This window comes from Cricetulus griseus, chromosome 7 (assembly GCF_003668045.3).
Source record: "Cricetulus griseus strain 17A/GY chromosome 7, alternate assembly CriGri-PICRH-1.0, whole genome shotgun sequence".
NCBI lineage: Eukaryota > Metazoa > Chordata > Mammalia > Rodentia > Cricetidae > Cricetulus > Cricetulus griseus.
Window position 1 is genome coordinate 107,010,096 of NC_048600.1, and position 21,993 is coordinate 107,032,088.

At 38.8% G+C, this 21,993-nt stretch overlaps 1 protein-coding gene and 1 non-coding gene across 6 annotated transcripts in view; both read left to right on the forward strand.

The window, feature by feature from the left end:
* The window catches only part of Spag9 (sperm associated antigen 9), a 127,182-nt gene that overhangs the window by 93,700 nt on the left and 11,489 nt on the right, over positions 1-21,993 (forward strand). For all 5 annotated transcript variants that reach the window (XM_027424322.2, XM_027424323.1, XM_027424324.1 and 2 more), the window contains 11 exons: positions 404-493; positions 895-1,062; positions 1,474-1,645; positions 4,833-5,051; positions 5,272-5,467; positions 6,641-6,766; positions 9,046-9,126; positions 10,818-10,885; positions 15,836-15,984; positions 18,203-18,374; positions 21,084-21,197. In XM_027424322.2, the coding sequence (XP_027280123.1) occupies positions 404-493; positions 895-1,062; positions 1,474-1,645; positions 4,833-5,051; positions 5,272-5,467; positions 6,641-6,766; positions 9,046-9,126; positions 10,818-10,885; positions 15,836-15,984; positions 18,203-18,374; positions 21,084-21,197 (1,555 nt within the window). The remainder of the gene's footprint in view (positions 1-403; positions 494-894; positions 1,063-1,473; positions 1,646-4,832; positions 5,052-5,271; positions 5,468-6,640; positions 6,767-9,045; positions 9,127-10,817; positions 10,886-15,835; positions 15,985-18,202; positions 18,375-21,083; positions 21,198-21,993) is intronic.
* On the forward strand, positions 2,122-2,258 carry LOC113836583. Its single transcript, XR_003486929.1, has one exon. It is a non-coding gene; the product is annotated as a small nucleolar RNA SNORA18 (small nucleolar RNA).

A 21,993-nucleotide genomic window follows, 5' to 3' on the forward strand; every position in this document is an offset into this window, starting at 1 on the left:
AGCAGGAAATGCAGGTGAACTGAAAATAATATCATGATTTTCTCATTTCAGCCTTCTTGGACTTGGCACATTTAGAGAAATTTAGAGACTAGGTGTTTTCAGGCAATTTTTAGAGCCCTATCATGTAAACAAAACATTTTAGGCCTACACTCCTAAAAGACCAAGCATTTTTTTTATACAAACATGTACTCATGTGCACATGTGTGATTGTGAACTTCTACTTCCTGTTGAACTTGTCTGTAATTGCTACTTGAGGTTTTGCTTATTTTTCAAGTAAGAATGACAGAATCAAGCTGAACATGATTTTAGGAGCAAATATGCAACAACCATGCTTGCCCCTGTCTCAGTGGTTCTGTAAGTTCAGTGTTAATGGGGCTTACTAATATGTGTCCCCCTCCATTAGGTGGCCAATGGTCAAGGGGAAAATAAGATGAAAAATCTTCCCGTCCCTGTCTATCTCAGACCACTAGATGAAAAAGACTCGTCTATGAAGGTAAGCTGATAGTGACACCTTTGACTTCCCAAACTCTAGGTAGAACCCCCACAAACAATATTCAAATTGTGTTTTTTATAGCAAAATGATTGCTCATTTTAAAATGTGATAATTTTTTATATTTTGAGACAGAATCTCTATATAATCTGGGATGGTCTTGAACTCCTTTTTTTCTTCCATGTTTTGGCCTCAAACCCTTTATCTCTGCCTTATTCTCCTAAGTGCTGTTATTTTAGGCATGTGCCACCACAGCCAATGTGTAGCATTAGAGTATATTAACGTACCCATGGTTCTACCTTTAGTTATTTTAAGAAAAAGTGAAATTTTCTTAGTATTTATAGAGAAAAAAAAAAAACAAACAAACCATAATACCTTTCTCTCCTGCCCCTACCCCCGAAAAGCTGTGGTGTGCCGTAGGTGTCAATTTATCTGGTGGCAAGACCAGAGACGGTGGTTCTGTTGTTGGAGCAAGTGTATTTTACAAGGATGTTGCTGGTCTGGACACTGAAGGCAGTAAACAGCGAAGTGCGTCTCAGAGTAGCTTAGATAAGTTGGATCAAGAACTCAAGGTAAGTGCGCAGCTTATTTGACCTCGTTTATGAGAGTAGGAGGTCAGCTCTTAAATGCAAAACTTATTTGAGGCAACTTGTAGTGAGGATTACTGTGAATTTGCTGTTTTTCCCCATATATCCCTTTAATATTCATTTTATTGAGGTATTATTTACATATATTCAAGTGACTACAGTTCCATTTTGCCAAATGTATGAGACCACTACTACAATGAAGATACTGACTTTTTTTATCACCAATCTGCTTAACTACTTAGTTTTAGTCTAGTTATACTGATAAACAATTGTAGTTTGACCCTTCCAAGTAATCTGGAAATAATTTGAAATAATACTGCATTTTAGTGTAAGAACACAGTCTTAGGGATATTTTCATATTCATATAATTTTAAATATTTTCCTCTGCCTACTCAGGAACAGCAGAAAGAATTAAAAAATCAAGAGGAGTTGTCCAGTCAAGTCTGGATCTGTACCAGCACTCATGCAGCTACAAAGGTTATCATCATTGATGCTATTCAGCCTGGCAACATCCTAGATAGTTTCACCGTTTGTAATTCTCATGTTCTGTGCATTGCAAGTGTCCCAGGTAAAGCCAGTTTCTGCCTCCTCCCTCTCTATATCTACACTTCCTTCCCAGTGGGAATGGGTGTGACTGATAGAATTGTGCTTCTGTGCTTCCTGTTACAGGTCCTATGTGCTAGTAAGAGGTTTAAAGTAAACTGAAAGTCATTGAACAACAGTGTGTTCTTTAACTATTGAAGGATAGTGTGAAGAATATTAAAAAATGGCAATATGAGAAGATAGCTGGTTGATAGAGGATGGTGAGCTCCCTAGACTAATTACTACAGGAAGGCCACCTGAACTTCTGGAATCCATGTGTAAAATGAAAACAATAATTCAGAAATATTAGTCAGCCATAAAAGAAATGACATTCTTTTTCCCCCTGTTATTTAATATGTTTTTTTAATTGAGACAGCCTAAACTACATAGTGAGATTCTGTTTCCAAAAGAAAAACAAAAAGGCTAAACTGACAACTTTTATATCATTTGAAAAAATAAACTTTTGAGGTCTATCCCAATACACCTTCCCTAGTAGCCACACATCATTGGAAATGCCTCATATAATAGCTTGTGGTTTTGCCCGACTCACAGGACTGCTTGTTAAGTCTATGAAAAGGAGGAACTACTACAAGACATCTCAAACAACAACAACAAAACCTACTTTAAAATAAATTTTAAAGCATGTGGCGGTGGCACATGTCTTTAAGCCTTTAATCTAGTACTTGGGAGGCAAGGCAGATGGATCTCAGAGGCCAGACTGGTCTACAGATCTTACAGGACAGCAGGGGCTATATAGAGAAACTCTGTTTTGAAAAGAAAAAAAAAAAAGTAATAAAATAAAACAGTATCTTCTGATGTGTTAGAAATGAAAATGATTTTTCATTGTAAGTGCTTGATTTTTTTTGTTTTGTTTTATTTTTCAAGACAGGATTTCCCTGTAGCTTTGGAGCCTGTCCTAGAACTGGCTCTGTAGACTAGGCTGGTCTCAAACTCACAGTTATCCATCTGTCTGACTCTGCCTACCAAGTATGCCACCCACCACCTGGCTAAAAAATGATTTTTTTTAAATGTATTTTCTTTGTATGAGTTTTTCCTTTATGTACATTGTATACATGTCTGTTGTCTGCGAAGGCCAAAAGAAGGCATTAGATTCCCCATGGTAAGGGAGTTACAGATAGTTGTGAGCTTCCATACGACTGCTGGGAATCTAACCCTAGTCCTCTGCTAGTGCTCTTAACCATTAATCCATCTCCAGCACCCCCCCCCAGGGTTTTTTGTTTGTTTTTTTAAGGAAAATTTTTATCATATTTTACTTATTTGTGTGGTAATGGAGAGGTCATGATACTACAATGCTCATTTTGAAGATCAGAAAATAACTCTGAAGAGTTGGTTCTCTCCTTCCATGTGGGCATTGGGAATCAAACTCCAGATCATCAGGCTCAACAGCAGGCCCCTTTATCTGCTAAACCAGCTCACTCCCTTCCCCTTTTCCTGACTTGATGTTACTACTTGTTTTAACCTCCTGTAGCTGCTGAGGAGCTCATTAGAGCAAAGGTGGCTCAATCTGTTTCTCAAGTTGTACTTTGCCCAATTTCTAGTTAGTATAAAAAAAATTCTTGGGAATTTTATGTAGGTAGGATCCAAGATAGTATTTCCAGATCTTTGTTGAATACAATGACCTGAGAACTTGCTCTTGTCAAATGGTAATGCCAAGACTCAAATTGGCTCTCCTTATTTTCTTGATTTTATTTGTATGAGTAAATACTGCTGAAACTTGAGCTGTTGATACTTACTCTAAAATTAGATCCTTTTTGATTTAACCTATTTCTACTTTGAAAAAAAATGTTCAAAATTGATATCCTGATGTTCAAAATTGATAAGATATTGCTCTCTACAATTTTAACCTTTGCCCAAATATGAGAACTGCTCAGTAAAGTTGGAAGTGTCAGAAAAAAAAAAAAAAAAAAAAAAACAAGTAGAAATGTAGGAGGCAGTGATGTGTCCCGGTGAGGCGGAAGGTCAGCTTCAGTGTGGCTAGCATGTAATGCCAGCCCTCAGGGAGCCAAGGCAAACTGATAACCAGTGAAGGCCAGCCCCACCCTATGTAGCAAAATGCTGTCTCAATCTCTTCCCCAAAAGGGGGAAATTTTTCAGATGAAAGTATAAATTAATAGATACAGTTAACAGAGTTAACTTGAATTAATGTGTTTTTGTGTTTGTGGGGAGTGAAGCCAGGATATTAAGTTGAATATGATGCATGATTTACATGAATTTTTGGTCCCATGTTAACTGATTATATTGTATATTGGCTATTTGACCACTAATTAGTTTTCTTTTTTACTTACTGTGTAAATAGTTACTAATTCCTGAAATATGGGGCCCTTTTCAGTCTTGAAAATTTTTGTTTTTACTGTATATGGTGTGGTATGTAGAGAGACTGCCTATGCCATGGCATGGTTATAGAGGTCAGAGGACTCTATGGAGTTGGTTCTCTCCTTCCATCTTAAAATGGTTCCAGGGATCAGACTTGGGGCACCAGGCTTGTGCAGCAGGTGCTTTGCCAACTGAGCATCTTGCTATCATCTTTTCTGTTTTGTATTATTTGTGGTGGTGTCTGCCTATAATCCCAGCTTTTGAGAGGTGGAGACAGGAGGATCAGGACTCTTAAGGTCAGCCTTGACTACAAAAAGTTCAAGGCCAATGTGGATCAAGTGAAACCTTGTCTCCAAAAATCACACCCTCATATTTTTGTCTAAGGTTAATAAATCCATATTATAAAAACTTTTTAATTTATTACTGTGTGTGAGTGTGACCCATGCCACGGTGCATGTATAGAAACCAGAGGACATCTTTGGGGAGTTGGTTTTATCTTCCCACTGGTGGGTTATAGTGACCAAACTCAGGTCATCAGGTCTGTGCAGCAGATGCTTTTTTACCTTCTGTCCATATTGCCTACCCTATCTAATACAAAATAAAAAAAATAAAAAAACAGGTATTTCATTAGAATATGAACGAATACAAATGGTATTTTACCTCTAAATTAATTTTTCATTTTATCAAGATTACTTTAAATAAATTTAACACTGCCTCTTGGTGTATTCTAGTAGCTGTATGTTTCACCTGTGTACTCTCATTTCAGGCCTCAGGTTGCTTTACTAGAAAAAAGGTGCTACTTGGTTTAGTGGGTATTAAGAGAAAGTTGCTTGTTTTAGGAGCTCGGGAAACAGACTACCCTGCCGGAGAAGAACTTTCTGAGTCTGGTCAGGTGGACAAAGCATCGTTGTGTGGAAGCATGACCAGCAACAGCTCTGCAGAGATGGACAGCCTGCTGGGAGGCATCACGGTGGTTGGGTGCTCCACAGAAGGAGTGACAGGAACTGCCACTTCCCCCAGTACCAACGGTGCTTCTCCAGTGATAGAAAAGCCACCAGGTACACCTGTGGAGACTCTGAGCCTATCCTGAGAATGCCACATTACAGACTTGCCAACCTTAAAGTAGCCAGGGTGAAAGAGCTGAAAAGAAGGTGCTGTAGTGACTGTGAGAAGGAGTTCTCCATGTCACTGCAGTGCCAAGGAGGGAGTCATGGAGTAGAGTATTGGAAAGTATTGGAGTAGAAAAACTCATTCAGCATAGAATGTTTGTTTTTTTAGAAATGGAAGCTGAAAATAGTGAGGTTGATGAAAATGTTCCAACAGCAGAAGAAGCAACTGAAGCCACAGAGGGCAATGCAGGGTCCAGTGAAGACACTGTGGATATCTCCCAACCTGGTGTGTACACAGAACACGTGTTTACAGATCCTCTGGGAGTTCAGATCCCAGAAGACCTCTCCCCGGTGTTTCAGTCAAGGTATGCATCCTAAATCAGTATTGGGACAATCTGCACAAATAAAAAGAATCAAAATAGTGTCAAATAGTCAGAATGCCCACTTAATTGTCATTCTTATAGGAAACTGAAAGATGCTTTATTCTCTTATTCATTCTCTTTGGAGATTTTTCCATCCATTTCTTAACTATATTTTCTAACATTTAAAAAAAGAAACGAAAACCGTACCCTTGTCCATATGGTATATTGGTCCAAGTCTTCCTGGTGTTGTTACTGTCTTCATTGTGGTGTTCTGACTTCCATTCTACCAATGACTCTAGTTGTTGGTTTGTTTGTTTGTTTTTCCTCCATATTTACTCCCACTCCATTTATCATCAAAATTAGCCATTGTTTAAATTTGTCATTGTTTGGTTTTTCCCAAAATAAGACTTGAAGTAGCCCTTTTGAATTTACTTCTCATGCAGATTTTGTTGTTGAACCCTCTGCTTTAAAGGACTGTTTAATTCAGAGCCATTTAGTACATATTTCCATCCCCTAAGATACAGTTCTTTGTAAACTGGTCTTTTCTGCGATTTATTTTTCTTAGTATATAGAGCAACCAAGAGTCTATTAGCATTTATAATTAACTTCAGAATAAAGCCATGTTTTGAATTTGATAGCCCAGTTTTATATTGTCTACTTACTATGCCTTGACAACTCCAAAAAAGGGGTTTAAATGGAATATAAACATGTTTTACTATAATTGATTTTATAAATTAATTATACGTTAAAAAATTATACATCAGCTTCCTCTGGGGGTGAGTGGTTTTAAAACAAACTATCTCTCCCTTTTCTGTTCCACCCACCCCAGAAAAAACTGTCAAAAAATGTCAGAATAATTAATAAGAAAACCATAACTTTTTCTATTATGTTTTGTTTTGGTTGGTTTTTGGCTTTTTTTCTTTTTGAAAACCGTGATTAAAGTCTTAGATATTAACTTATGTGTATTATACCCTTTATCCACTTTGAACTTTAGTTAGTATTTTTGGTACAGTAGTTTAACTACTTCATGTGTAAGCATTTAACATTGGCTTTTCTGGAATCTCAGTGTTTGTTCATTGGGGTAAGCTTAAATATAGAACTCTTTATTCCTGAAAACTGAAGCTAATATGTATACTCAGTGTGGGTTTTTTTTCCCCTTGTGCTTCATTTTCCCAGTAATGAGTCAGATGTGTACAAAGATCAAATATCAGTATTGCCAAATGAGCAAGACCTGGTGAGAGAAGAAGCTCAGAAAATGAGCAGTCTTTTACCAACCATGTGGCTTGGAGCTCAAAATGGCTGGTAAGTACCAGCATCCTAATATGACAATATCCTGATTCTTCTGCTTCTGCATTTGAAATTCAAAAATGAGCCAGACATGGTAGTTCAGGCCTGTAATCTCAGCACTTGTGAGGTTGGGGATGAGAATTGCAAGGGCCACAGAACCTTCCGTGTTAACCTTGGCTATGTCGAAAAGTGGGACCCCTTCATGAAAACAAAAACCCTAAGCAAAGTATAAGTGAAATATAGTAAGCATAAATAGAAACAAAAAGTGTAGATTAGTACAAAAACTTTATACATACACATAAAATTTGAAGTTTTTTTTGCAACTTTTGTAAACTGGACTTCCATTAGTTTTAAATGATAGCTTTTTTCTTTGTCACAGAATGTTCAAAGGTAAGAAGGTATTTTTAAAACGGAGTCAGATATGGTGGTACATGCCTATAACCTCAGCACACAGAATGCTGAGACAGGAGGATTATAAATTTTAGGATAGCTTGGCCTAAAACAAGATCCTATCCCCCAAAAAATACTTAAATCTGGTATAGAATTAAGAACAAATCAGGCAGGAGAGATGTCTCAGAGGTTAAGAGCGCTGGCTACTCTTCCAGAGGTCCTGAGTTCATTTCCCAGCAGCCACATGGTGGCTCACAACCATCCCTTATGAGATCTGGTGCCCTCTTCTGGCCTGCAGACATACATGCAGACAGAACACTGTATACATAATAAATAGATCTAAAAAAAAAAAAAAAAACCATTCGCCAGGTGGGGTTGACAGTGGCAGTGGTGGTACATGCCTTTAATCACAGCACTCGGGAGGCAGAGGCAGGTGGATCTCTGTGAATACGAACCAAGTCTACAGAGTGAATTCCAGGACAAGCTCCAAAGCTACACAGAGAAACCCTGTCTCAAAAAACGAAAAAGTTTTTGTTTTGTTTTGTTTTGTTTTTGAGTAAATTATGCTGGGCAGCGGTGGTGCACGCCTTTAATCCCAGCACTCAAGAGGCAGGTGGATCTCTGTGAGTTCGAGGCCAGCCTGGTCACCAGAGCGAGTGCCAGGATAGGCTCCAAAGCTACACAGAGAAACCCTGTCTTGAAACACCCCCCCCCCAAAAAAAAGAGGCAGAGGCAGGCAGATCTCTGAGTTCCAGGACAGTCAGGACTACACAGATGATAAACCTTGTCTCTCTCACAGAGAGGGGGGTGGGAGAGAAGGAAGGAGAGGGAGGGAGGAAGGAAGGAGAGAGGGATAGAGAGAGACAGAGAGAGAGAGAGAGAGAGAGAGAGAGAGAGAGAGAGAGAGAGAGAGAGAGAGAGAGAATAAAAATATGAGTCTTCGGAGATGGCTCATTGGTTAAGAGTACTTGCTGCTCTTGTAGAAGATTCAGTTCAGTTCCCAGCACATGACACATGACAACTCACAAATGCCTATAACTCTGGTCCCAGGCCTCCACAGTTTCCAAGGAGGCACATGGTACACAGACATACATGTGGGCAAACACACACATATTATTTTAAAAATCTTTTTTAGAAAGGAATAAATCATAATTTGAAAGTTCAGAGGATGATAATTTATATTACATAGTTTGTTCACTTTTTTTCCTCTTTGACACAGGTTTTCGTGTGTAGCATATGTAACATGGCTGTCCTGGAGCTTGCTCTATAAGACCAGGCTGATCTTGAACTCAGATCTGCCTGCCTCAGTCTCCTGAGTTAGGATTAAAGGTGTAGGCCACTATACCTGGCACAGTTTATTCATTTATTAATACTGTGGGCCCTCTTATAGAACAGGGTATTTCCAAAGGTTAAGCAGGGTCACTATGTATCTTTTCCATAGGAATCTGACTTAGCCTGCAGACTATAGTCAGCTACTGTCTGAGCTGAATCACGCTATCATTCAAAGTTCAGTGTAATAGAAATGTAGGATTATTCATGGAAAGGGTTTATGCAGAAATGTTAAGGCATGGGGCAACCTAAAGTTAGCTGGTGTCATTGGTTAATACTGTGGTATCAATACTAATTCTAGCTTTTTGTTTTTCATATGTTTCTGTTTGTGTAAATAGCCTGTTTCTCAGTCTTAGGCACTCGTTCTCTCTCCTCCCTTCCTCCTTCCCCCCTCTTCCTCTCCCCCCTCCTCTCTTGCTATCCCTTCTTCTTTCTCTTTTCATACAAAAGTATCAAGCCCTTTTCCTAAACATTGAATGGTACCCTGCTTTCCTCTTGGGAGTGCCTGTAGTCACTGTTAGACAAAAACATTGATGATAGCCTATGCCTTAACAGTCTTGACTTTATTCCTGCAGTTTGTATGTCCATTCATCTGTAGCCCAGTGGAGGAAATGTCTCCATTCCATTAAGCTTAAAGACTCAATTCTCAGTATTGTGTAAGTAGAATTTTTTAAATTGTTCTTTTTAAAAGTTTTGATTTTGGTATAAAATAGATTATAAGACTATTACAGTTAACATGTATCTCATGATAAATCAATATACAAGCTTGATTTATTTGCTTGTTGGTTTTAACCATTATCTTAGTGACTTTCCTATTGCTGTGATGAAACACCATGGCCAAGGCAACTTACAGAAGGAAGGGTTTATTTGGGCCTATAGTTCCAGAGGAATAAGAGTCCATCATGGCGGGGCTGGAGAGATGGCTCAGAGGTTAAGAGCACTCTTCCAGAGGTCCTGAGTTCAATTCCCAGCAACCATATGGTGGCTCACAACCATCAGTTATGAGATCTAGTGCCCTCTTCTGGTGTGCAGATAGACATGGAAGCAGAATGTTGCATAATAAATAAATAAATAAATAAATAAATAAATAAATAAATAAAGGAGTCCACAGGGGTCCAGACCAGGCTGGTGAAACCCACAGAAACAACTGAACTGAACATCAGAGAACTCTTGCTCCCCAGACTGATAGCTGGAATACCAGCATGGGACTGATCCAGATCCCAGGAACATGGGTTTCTGTGAGGAAACCTTGGAAATCTGCAGGACCTCCTGTAGAAGTTCAGTACTTATCCCTAGCATAGGTGTGGACTTTGGGAGCCCATTCCACATACAGGGATACTCCCTGAGCCAAGACACACGGGGGTGGGCCTAGGCCCTATCCCAAAGGACATGATAGACTCTGATGACACCCTATGGAAGGCCTCATCATCCAGAGGGGGCAGAAAGGATATGTGATAGATAGGGTTTTAGATGGGGTGGGGGTAGTGGTAGGGGAGGATGGGAGGGAGAAGGGAACTGGGATTGTCAAGTAAATCAATCCTGTTTCTAATTCAAATTTTAAAAAAGTTGAAAAAAAAGAGTCCATCATGGCAGTAAGCAGGCTGGAGCAGGATGCTGAGGGCTCACAGCTTGGCTGCTAGTAGGAAGCAGAGAGAGCAAACTAACAATGATGCAAGTCTTTTGAACTCTGAAAGCCAGCCTCCAGTGATACACTTCCTCCACAAGGCCTCACTTCCCAAACACCACCACCAACTAGGGACCAAGTATTCAAATACCCGTGACTATGGGAGATAGCTCATTCAACCCACCACAACCATTTAAATGGAACTAGACAAACTGAATGAAAATGAGATTCTATAGTGGGAAGAAGATAGAAAGACTACTAGTCATTCAAGTAGAAGAGAAAACTTTCCACATTGAATTGTCACTTCAGAAGTTCTGTTTTTGTTTCAGACTATTCTTCATAGCTTGGAAATCGATTGGGTCATTGGTTTGCTAATCCTGTTTCATATGTTGACTGGCAAAGTTCCAACAGTTTGTTCCTAAATCTACAGGACTGACTATGTTAGTTCCAGTCAAGATGTGTGTTTAGTCTGTTGAGGTGTAGTAGGATGAGGAGCCTTGAGCTAGAAAGCAAAACACCTAAGATAATCTCACATGCTGTGCATTAGTCTCTGTGACACATTTCCGTAACAAGATGCTCATAGTGAAGACAGGAGCATGTCAAGTGCTGTGTCAGTCCCTCATCACAAACTGGCTCTTTAAGAGGCTCCACACCAGCTCAATAACACATGGTCCATTCTGTGCTCTTAAGTGGAGGTTCTGAAATTCTTTTTCCTGTTTGCAGACACGTGAAAGGGATTGTGCTAGTGGCCCTGGCTGATGGCACCCTTGCAATCTTCCACAGAGGAGTTGGTGAGTTTTTATAATGTTGTACACCGTGTTGCTTTGCAGAGCATTTTCAAGTAGATTGGCTTACTTTATTTGAAAGAAATGATACCTAACAAGAGAATGAAGTTTTAAGTGGAATGTTGGTGATATGTATCGGTGAATATATGGATGCTTTTGTGGGGGTATGCACTAGGTGTTCCTGATAGGCAAGTATATGTTACACAATGAGTATAGAATTCAATATTTTCTGTTCATATAATAAATCTGTATATATACAGATTTGTGTATATGTTTATGTTGTGTGTGCATGAGCGTTCCTGTGTGTGAATATGGGCCTGCATGTGCCATTGTATGTGGTGTGTATGTGTAGGTCACAGAACAACCTTGTGTTGGTTATTACCTCCTTACCTTGCTTTAGATAGGGTCTTTTGTTATTTACTGATGTGTATGCCAGGCTAGCTGACCTCCAAGTTTCTAGAAATTCTCCTGTTTCCAGCTCCTAGGAGAGCTGAGATAAGAGAGACATGCTACTGTTCTGTTTTACAGAGATTTTGGGAATCTAAGCCCAACTCCTCACACTTACCCAACAAGCACTTTATCTGCTGAGCCATCTTCCCTGCTTTCTTGATGCCCTTATATAGTGTGATACAGCAAATTTCTTATATATACTTAATTAGAAAATGTTTGGCAAGGATAATTTTCTTTTATCCCTTTTTTGTTTGATTTTTAAAGACAGGGTTTCACTATGTAGCCGTGGCTAGCCTGGAACTTGCCATATAGATCAGGCTGGCCTTGAGTTTACCTGTTTTTGCTTCCTGAGTGCTGGGATTAAAAGGCCATCACACCCAGCCTTATCCTATTTTTTAAAAATAGTTTCCATCTACTTCATTTAAGACAAATTTGTTGTGTTTTGTTTAAGAAATGGTTTTGTTTAAGAAATGTTAAGAACTAAGACAGTCTTCTTGTCTTAGTTTCCCAAGTATTGGAACTACAAATATGTGCCTAGCTTTAAAACTTTTTTTTTTTTTTTTTAGATTTATTAACTTTGGGTGGGCTCGGTTAAAGACTGGGTTTCTCTGTAGCTTTAGAGCCTGGCCACAAACTCAAAGAGATCCACCTGTCTCTGCCTCCTCAGTGCTGGGATGGTGTGTACACCACCATCTCCCGGCTATTTACTTCTTTTTAAATCTATTTGTGTATATGTATTTATGAGCACTACAAGTATACGTGTGCCCACAGAGGCCAGAGGACATCAGTTGCATTGGAACTGTAATTACAAGTAATTGTGAATCATCTATTGTGGGGGCTAGCAACCAAGCATGGGTCCTCTGCAAGAGCAGTAAATGCTCTTAACATTTCCAGCCCCTTAGTCCTCCAAATATCTTTCAGCTGAATAAAGTTTAGTCATCTTTCATGTCACATTACTTCTCTGACCACAGACAGAGATGTAGTGACTTGAGAAAATCTGCCTTGAACAGATTGAATTAAGGAAAATATGTATCATCATAACTCCTTGCTATGTATGTCATCCAAAATAATTATTCACTTGGTTGTTAGATAAAGGAAATGTGAAAATATAGACTAATTTGGGTTTTAATGAACGTCTTCTCCTTGTTTGCATACATATGTGTTAGGTAGATGATACTTGGACTCCACGAACTGATTCATATGTAGAGATTGCTTGCTAATGACTAAGTCAGCAGAGAAAGAAGGGGCTGTATTTTGCTTTGTTCTGGTCTTCTTCAGCATCACAAGGTCATATGAGGAAGGTTCTGCTGTCATCTTCATTACTTAAATGTGGAAAGATAGGTTAGGCCAGCATCTTAATCACTTATTCATAGACCCTTAGTAAGTCAGTGAAAGAGACTAGAAAAAAATGGGATAGTAGAAGTTTTGATAAAGAGAATAAAAATCATACTGGCAGAATAAAACAAAATTGCATGTAAAAAGATCAGTATAAAGTCCTCCTATTGGGTTCAAGAGATTTCTAAGGCCTCAGCATTATCAAAAACTTTAGAAGTCCAGCTTCTAAAATTTTTCACTCAAGGTTCAAAAATAGGAACTACAAATAAGTGAAGGAACTAAAATCTGAGGGGAAAGGGAATTGACTCACACACAATTGCTCCTCTGCATGTTCTTTTAATCTTCTACTGCTCTTTTTCTCTCTTGCTGTTCTTTCTCTGTTTTCTGTCTCTGTTTCTTTCTTCCCAGTTCTTGTGAGTAGAGGCATATACAGTAATTCTTTTTACAATACAATGTGAGGCTTGAGTTTCTCAGGGTCAGCAAGGCAGATAAGATTTACACACAGAGCAATAAACTAAAACTGCTAGGAGAAACTTTTAGCATCAATTGCTTAGGGATGTAGATCAAAGAGAGGGTCTAAGTTTAATTTGTACAGGAAACAAAACCTGGCACCTTCCAGTGTCCTAGCCTCAGTGGTGGCACAGGCCTATTGGAAAGTTTACTTTTCCCTGAGGATGAACAAATGGGCTGATTACCTTTGTCTTATCTTCTCAGGGGAAACAGGAGGGAGTAGTAAATCTCTGAGCTAAAATCTTGAGTTAATAAAACAAGAAGTTTGAGAATCTTTTAGTGCAAGGTTAGTTTAGGTTATCGCTTCTCTGCCAGTGAGGTAGAACCAGGGCATGCTTATTTTTTTCTATCCATCTAAGTAGCTATGAATCAACAACTTTAGATATGTAGTAATTCTATATCTTGGATTATCTGGGAATGTCTTAGATGGGATGCTTTTTGCCTGGGCCCTAAACACTGACTAAATATCTGTCATAAAGATAATTGCAGGAAGAGAGATCTCTGCAATTACAATGGAGAGGGGAACAAGGACCTGATAGTGGGAAACAGGCCTCACTCATAGCTAAGGAATGTAATCAGTAAACTAGGATCTGTTAATGGAGAACAGGTTTTACACATAGCTAGAGAGTGTAATTAGTAAATGGGAGAAATTTGTTCCCAGGAAATGGATCAGATAGTGCTAAACTGTGGAAAGTAAATCCCAAGTTTGTTACAGAAAGGAATAAGCTTCAGGAAGAATCTATAGCAAGAAACAGCCAATTCATTTACAAAATTATAATGCCAAATACAGCTTTTGTACTGGTTTCATCCATCAAGAGAACCCTTAGTTCTCCTGAGTTATCTCATGATACATTGGCTATATAATTACTGTGTGATCTTGCAGCTTGTAGCACAGAATTACCTAATGGTTGACTATCAGCTCATTAAGAGGTGGTTAACACTTAAAGCCTGCAGAAATACAGTGTCTATCACAGGCTGGTGGTGATCCTTCCTACTAAAGCATATGCAGTGGGGTCAACAAAGTGGGCTATCGTGAAGGGTTTGTAAAGGACGATAGGTTAACGTGGTAGAAAGTTGGGCAGTGGTAGCACACGCCTTTAACCCCAGCACTCAGGGTTGTAATTCATTTAAAAGCTCTGGGAAGAAAAGTCACGCCATGCAACAAGGCTCACACAGGTTTATTTGAAGAAGAGAGAGAAGGGGACAGAGACTGGTCCATGGGAACAAAAGTGGTAGAAGAGAAAGGGTGGAGGAGGGAAAGAGAAAGAGTGGGGAGGTGGGCAAGGCCGACCTTTTAACAAAGGAACTAAGCGAATGTGCACAGGTGGTGCTCTTAGTGGCTGCAGCTGAGGAGTATCCTGTCAGGACCCTAAGGGCAGGCCAGTACAGATGCCTGAATACTAACACTCAGGAAGCAGAGGCAGATGGCTCTCTGTGAGTTCAAGGCCAATTTGGCCTACAGAGCTACTTCCAGGACAGCCAGATCTATACAAAGAAACCCTGTCTCCAAAAAAAAAAAAAAAAAAAAACAAGACATAGAAGTGTAACAAAGTCAAGGTTATGTGCAATAGAATGTTCCCTGTCCCAGTAGCAACTACCAAATAAACACACTGAGACTTAATATTACTTATAAATGTTTGGCCAATAGCTCATGCTTATTACTAGATAACTCTTATTTTTAAATTAAGCTGTATTTCTGTTTATGCTTTGCCACAAGGTTGGTGCCTTCTCTCAGTATGGTGTGCCATTTTGCTCTCTGTATTTGCCAGCAACTCTCTGACTCTGCCCTTCCTTCCTCTTCCCAGAATTCTAGTCTGGCTATGGCACTCACTCTCCTCCTGCCCAGCTTTTTATTAGTAAATAAGAGTAATACATATTCATAGTGTAGAAAAATATTGTTCCACAGCAGTTATATTTATTCATTGTCTTGCCATTAGGAAAAACTATAAACTACCAGGTGATTGCATACATATGCTGTGTCAGCCCACAATGTTTTTGATTTCTCAGCATTTGGATTTCAGATTATAAATTAGAAACGTTCAGATTATATGCATAGTTCCTAACATGTTGAGTTGCCTTCAATTTCTACCTAAGAGATTCCATGGAAGTGCAAGGAAGAGAGCTATAATCCCCCAAATCACTCTGTCTGTTCTTGTTTGTATATTGTGTGTGTACACACATGCTGGTAGAGTTTGGACCCAGAGTCTTGGATGTGGGGAACAACTACTATACTTCTAAGTTATGTTCCAAGCCCTAAGTCCATTCTCATTCTAAAAAGACTGTCATTTTCAGATAACCTCCAATTGATTTGTCACATTACCACTCTTTTTTTTTTTTTTCTAAGCTAGGTCTCACTAAGTATTCTTGGTTAGCCTGGATCAATATATAAACCACACTGACCTTGAACTCTAAAAAAAAAAAATCTATGACTTCCCAGTTTGGGGATTAAAGGTGTGCACCACCACACCAAACTATGTTACCACTTTAAAGCATGCTTTAAAGGGAATCCAGTTAGTGGGTGGCAGGTTGGAGTAGGTGTTCCTTGTGATCTCGTCTAGCTTTATAGCTTATACAGATAAAGGTGCACTTACCACATGGTCCTGGAGTGCCTCATCAATGATAAGTGGTATGATTAACTATAATCTACTTCTTGTTTTAAAGATGGACAGTGGGACCTGTCAAACTATCACCTTTTAGACCTTGGACGTCCTCACCATTCCATACGATGCATGACTGTGGTGCATGACAAAGTCTGGTGTGGCTATAGGAACAAAATCTATGTGGTTCAGCCAAAAGCTATGAAGATAGAGGCAAGTTTATCTACATTCTATGTACATACGGAATTGGTATTCCCAAAGACTGCAAGACTAAGTAATATTTCCAGCTTCATTAGAGACTGCTTTCCAGATCAATGTTTAAAAGGCCTTCAGATACAATTTTGGATGTCTTAGTTTTCTCTATTACTTTACCTCCCTTATCATTTTGGACTATGAGAGTAGGAAATGGTGGGGTTTGTTTGTTTTCTCTTTTGGTTGTTGGTTTTAGTTTGTTTTGTTTTTAAGGACAGAGGATTCATATATAAAGGTTTGTATGTGTATGTATCCACATATGGGTATGTGCTTTATTTGAAAATGTGTTTTTTGTTGCTGTTTTGTTTCTTTTTGTTGTTTGTTTGTTTGTTTTGTATTGGTTTTTGGTTTTTTCAAGACAGGGTTTTTCTGTGTAGCTTTGGAGCCTATCCTGGCACACACTCTGGAGACCAGGCTGGCCTCTAACTCATAGAGATCTGCCTGCCTCTACCTCCTGAGTGCTGGGATTAAAGGCATGCACCACCAACATCTGGCAGTTTTTTGTTTTCTTTTCTTTTCTTTTTTTTTTTTTTTTAAGTGTTTCTCTACGTATCCCTGGCTATGCTGGGACTTACTATGTCCTCCAGGCTGGCCTCTGACTCAGAGATCCTCTTGCCTCTGCCTCCTGAGTGCTGGAATTAAAGATGTGCAATACCATACCAGCCTGAATATGTAGTTCTTGTTCCATCTACTCATATAAGGATTGGCTGAGAGGGTTCCTAAGTTCCCTTTGCATCTACCCTATGTACATTCTGAATCATTTGCTTATGTATCACAAACTGAGAAATAACATTACACTACACATTTTTTTTTTGTTTTGTTTTTGGCTTTTGGTTTTCGAGACAGGGTTTCTCTATAGCTTTGGAGCCTGTCCTGGAGCTCGCTCTGTAGACCAGGCTACCCTCAAACTCACAGAGATCCGCCTGTTCTGCCTCCCCAAATGCTGGGATTAAAGGCATGCACCACCATCACCTGGCTTTACAATGCAAATTTTTGTGAAAACAAAATCTTAAATTTTGGTCATCATGCATCCATTCTGGTTGTTTAAAAAGATTACAATAGGAAAGTTTTAAGTGAAATTTCTATTTCTCTCTACCCCATATCTTATTTTTTTTTCTCCTTAGCAATCTCACAGTTAAAGTTAGACATTATAGCACATCTCTGTAATCCTAACACTTGGAAGGCTAAGGTAGAAGCATTGCCCCAAATCTGAGACTAACCTAGGCTACATATAGCAAACTACATATTGTCTCAATAGCTACCCCTGCCAACTACATCCCACAAATAAACGTTTGGTATTTGTTTTTCACGGCCATTCCTTATATAATAGTGTGGATTTCTTTTTAGTTTAATTACTAATAGGATTTTACTTCTCATTGTACTGTAGCAATGCCAAATCCTAGAATCACCATTTCTGAACACTGGTACGTAGTCTGGCTGGCCAGCATTGTTAAATAAGGAAATATCCTGTATAGTGCTGAAGCTCAACACCACTTGGTTCAGTTGTTGTTGTCTCATGATTGAGAGAGAATCTCACTCTGGCCTTGATCTCACAACAGCTCTCCTGTCTCATACTTCTCAGTGCTTAGATTACAGGTGTCAGCCACCATTCCCAAGTACCATTTGGTCTTTTGTTCTTATTTACAAATGTGTGTGTTTGTTGCATTCTGTGGTGAAAGAACTTAAGAGAAGGACAGTCATGGAGGATAAGCAAATTTAGGCCTGTTAATAAACAGTCTTCTTGGGACTAGAGAGATGGCTCAGTGGTTAAGAACACTAGCTAGTCTTCCAGAGGTCCTGACTTAAATTCCCAGCAACCTCATGATGGCTCACAACTATCTGTAATGAGATCTGGTGCCTTCCTCTGGCCTGCAGGGATACATGCAGACAGAACACTATATACATAATAAATAAATCTTTTAAAAAAATTTTTTAAGCAGTCTTCAGATTGTTGGGCAGATTAGCTGTTTTTAAATAACTTCCTGTGTGAGAAAAGTAATTACATTAGCTGGGCAGTGGTGGGGCACACCTTTAGTCCCAGCACTGGGGAAGCAGAGGCAGATGGATCTTTGTGAGTTCGAGGCTACTACAAAGTGAGTCCAGAACAGCCAGGGCTACACAGAGAAACCTTGTCTTGAAAAACAACAAAAATAATTTTATTATTAAACTTCTCTTCTAGAAATCATTTGATGCACACCCCAGGAAGGAGAGCCAAGTACGGCAGCTTGCATGGGTGGGTGATGGTGTGTGGGTCTCCATTCGTTTGGATTCCACGCTCCGTCTCTATCATGCACACACATATCAACATCTCCAGGATGTGGACATTGAACCTTATGTAAGCAAAATGTTAGGTAAGCTTCCAAAGTGTTTTCTTTTTGAAAAACAATGAGAATGCTTTATTTTTGTTTCATGTAATGTTGTGGTACTAACTCAGGGTCTTGTGTATACTGAGCAGAGGGGCTACCAGTAAGCTACACCTCCATCCTCTTCTAATGCTCTAAGAATCCACTGAGTAAGTTACCACATGAATAGTTAACTTTCATCACTGCAAGTAACAGACAGATGCTCCAGTGTACAGTATGGTTCTTGACTGGAATCTTTTTGTTTTTTCGTTTTTATTTGTTTTGTTGGTTCCTTGTTCCTTAACTCTTTTGATGACCTGGAACTCTGTCAATTTCTTTATCTTAATCACTCTCATCTTAGGCCAGGTCACTGTCCTTTTCCCCTTGGATAACCTTACGTTTCCTAACTTGTCTCCCTGTTTCTATTCTACTCTGTTCTCTCCATAGTGAACATTGTGTAAAAATGTTGATGCACTTTTGCTCTAGTTTCTAGGCTGGGTGACATCTGGATCATCACCAGGAGACTTCACATGGTCTAGACTAGTTTGCTCATATTCTTCTAGCCTCATTGACAGATTCCTGCCCATTTTAGTGCCTTAACATGTACTATGTATTCTTGGCCTAGCTAGTTCTTCATGGTTTTTGTTTACTTAATCTCAGGTACTCATGTCATATTGAAGAGGGATCTTTATTCAGGTCCTGTTTTTTAAAAAACAACAAAGGAGGGAGATAGGATCTCACTATATAGACCAGGTTGACCTGGAACTCACAGAGATCTCCCTGCCTCTGCCTCTCAAGAGCTGGGATGAAAAGTGTGCACCACCACAGCCAGCCTGTCATCTTCATAGGTTTAGCATTAGTGTGATTGCACCCATAGTATATGGTTTTGTTTATTATTTGTACCCCAGAGATGAAACCTCAGGAAAGGCAGGTTCCGTCTCTGGTCTTGCTCTCCTGTATTTCTAACACCTAATGTGGTGCTGTGTGACAACTAGGGATGTCATAAAGGATTCCCTTCCTGAGGAAAGAGTGACTCCTGCCAATGATTTGTAACCTTTTAGGGTCATTGACCACAAAGAAGCTAACTAGCTGTGTAGTCTCTCCCTGCACAATTTAAAGTTGTACTTTGACTATTGGTTAAAGATTCCTAGCTTAGGGCTGGAGAGATGGATCAGTGGGTACAGACACTTGCTGTTCTTGCACAGGACCTGAGTTTGGTTCCCAAAATCACCACATAGCAGTCAGCAAAAATCTGTAACTCCAATTGTAGGGTATCTGACACCCTCTTCTGGCCTCAGCAGGTATCAGGCATGTAAGTGATGCACATATATATACATTCAGGCAAAACACTCACACATAAAATAATCTTTAAAAAATATTTTTAAAAGGGCTGCAGAGATGGCTTAGCAGTTGAGAGCACTGACTGTTCTTCCAGAGGTCCTGAGTTCAATTCCCAGCAACCACATGGTGGCTCACAACCACCTTGAATGAAATCTGGTGTCCTCTGCTGGCATGCAGGCAGGAGACCGTATACATATTAAATAAATAAAATTTTAAAAAAATATTGTAAAAAGATTTTTTAAAGATTTCTAGCATAGGCTGAATGGGAGTTAAAATTGCTTCCTACATTGTATGATCAGGGTCTTAGTTCTTTGAATGACTGATGTTTGTCTCAAACGTTTTATTTAATCATTATACTTCTCAAATCCCTGAAAATGAGATGAATTACAAAAATTCTCTTAAAATATAAAAACTTGTTTATTCTTCATAAGTTTTATATGATATCCTAATACTGCTAAACTGATTAGAGCCTAAGTATGAAACAAGAGAAAAGATATGTTTTGTTAGAAAAGATTGATTTTTTTATACATGTAAAGAAATTTAAAGCAAATTAGGAACTTTTTCAGTTAATAAAATGACATTTGATTTCCCAATCTAGCAAACTCCAACTTTTGGTTTGTTGTTGCTTCCCTTTGTCTAATGTTGTGTTTGATTTGGGTCTGTAGCTCCCATGTTGAATTTTGGACTGTATTTTCTGATATACTTTATTTCCTTTGTACTTTCTTTCTGGTTGATAAAGTAATGCCAACCACATATAGAATTGTCTTTTTCCTTTATCCTTGACATGTCAAATAATAAAGCCAAATAAGAGTTTGCTTTGAGCTGAGCATGGTGGGCCCCACCCACAACCCCAGCACTTGCTTATAATAGAACCATTTGTGATGTAGAGGCAGAAGGATCGAAAGTTCAGGATTATCCTTTTTTTATATAATTTATTTAACTTTATTTTATAAGTTAATTTATTTAACTTTATTTTATATTTAACTTTTATTTTATATAAGTATTTTTGTTTTATTTTATATGGTGTAAAGGTGTCAGATATGGAGTTACAGACAATTGTGAGCTGCCATGTGGGTACTGGGAATTGAATCTAGGTCCTCTGGAAGAGCAGCCAGTGCTCTTAACCTCTGGGCCATCTCTCCAGTCCCCCAGGATTATCCTTTGCTACATAGTTAATTCAGAGCCTTCCTATGAACATGAGACTACACGCACGCACGCACGCACGCACGCACACTTGAGTTTGCTTAATTTAATGTACACTTTTCCACTTTCCAGCAAATTTTTTCCTTTGTTGTTTTAAAGCCAGAGACTCCTGGGGATTTGGTCTGAAATGTTCTAGTTTCTCAATAAGCTGTTCTTCCTCTCCTTCCCCTATAGGTACTGGAAAACTGGGCTTCTCTTTTGTGAGGATAACAGCTCTTATGGTGTCTTGCAATCGTTTGTGGGTGGGGACAGGAAACGGTGTCATTATCTCCATCCCATTGACAGAAAGTAAGTATATTTTAAAATAACTGTCACAAGTCAAAGAATTGCAAGAAGTAGTGGTACCCAGAAGTCAGACTGAAGGAATTGTTTAGATTTTGGCAAGTCTGTGACAACACAGAAATCAGTTTACAAACTACAGAATCAGCTTGTAAGTATGTGGACCAGTGTCCATATTTCAGTGTTCCTACTCTAGGAAGCTCTTTTTCTCAATTCAGGAGTCACAGTCATATTTCATCTTTGAAATAAAATGTCCATTTCTCTTCAGATTTATTACACCAGTATTCAGAAATACCACATTTCATTCATCATAGTTTACACTCTAATAGTTATGGCTATTCCATTTGTGTATTTGAGGGTTTTTTTGGTTTTTTTTTTTTTTTTTTTTTTTTTTTTTTTTTTTTTTTTAACTTGTAGGGAGAAGTCTCAGGAGGTCACTGAGCCTTTTCCTGTACTGAAGACAAGCTGTCTGTTTGAAAGGAATGTGCTTTATTATTTTGGGAAAAAAAAAATGTACCTTGTGCGTTCCTCATATTCTATTACATTGAACATCCATTAAGTGTTTTGGTTTTGTAAAATGCACAGGCAAAGAATTATTTGGGGGAAGAAAATGACTGAAGTCCATCAAATAGGTTATTAAATTCCTTTGTTTGGTGGAAGGGTAGCAAGAACACCAGAAGGTGGATTTGGAGCCCTTAAAGAATCTATATTCTCAATCTCCTTGCTTTTGCGCAGTTACTTACAGGTCTACATGTTCAGAGCACTTTTTTTTTTTTTTTTTTTTTTGATATTTCGAGACAGGGTT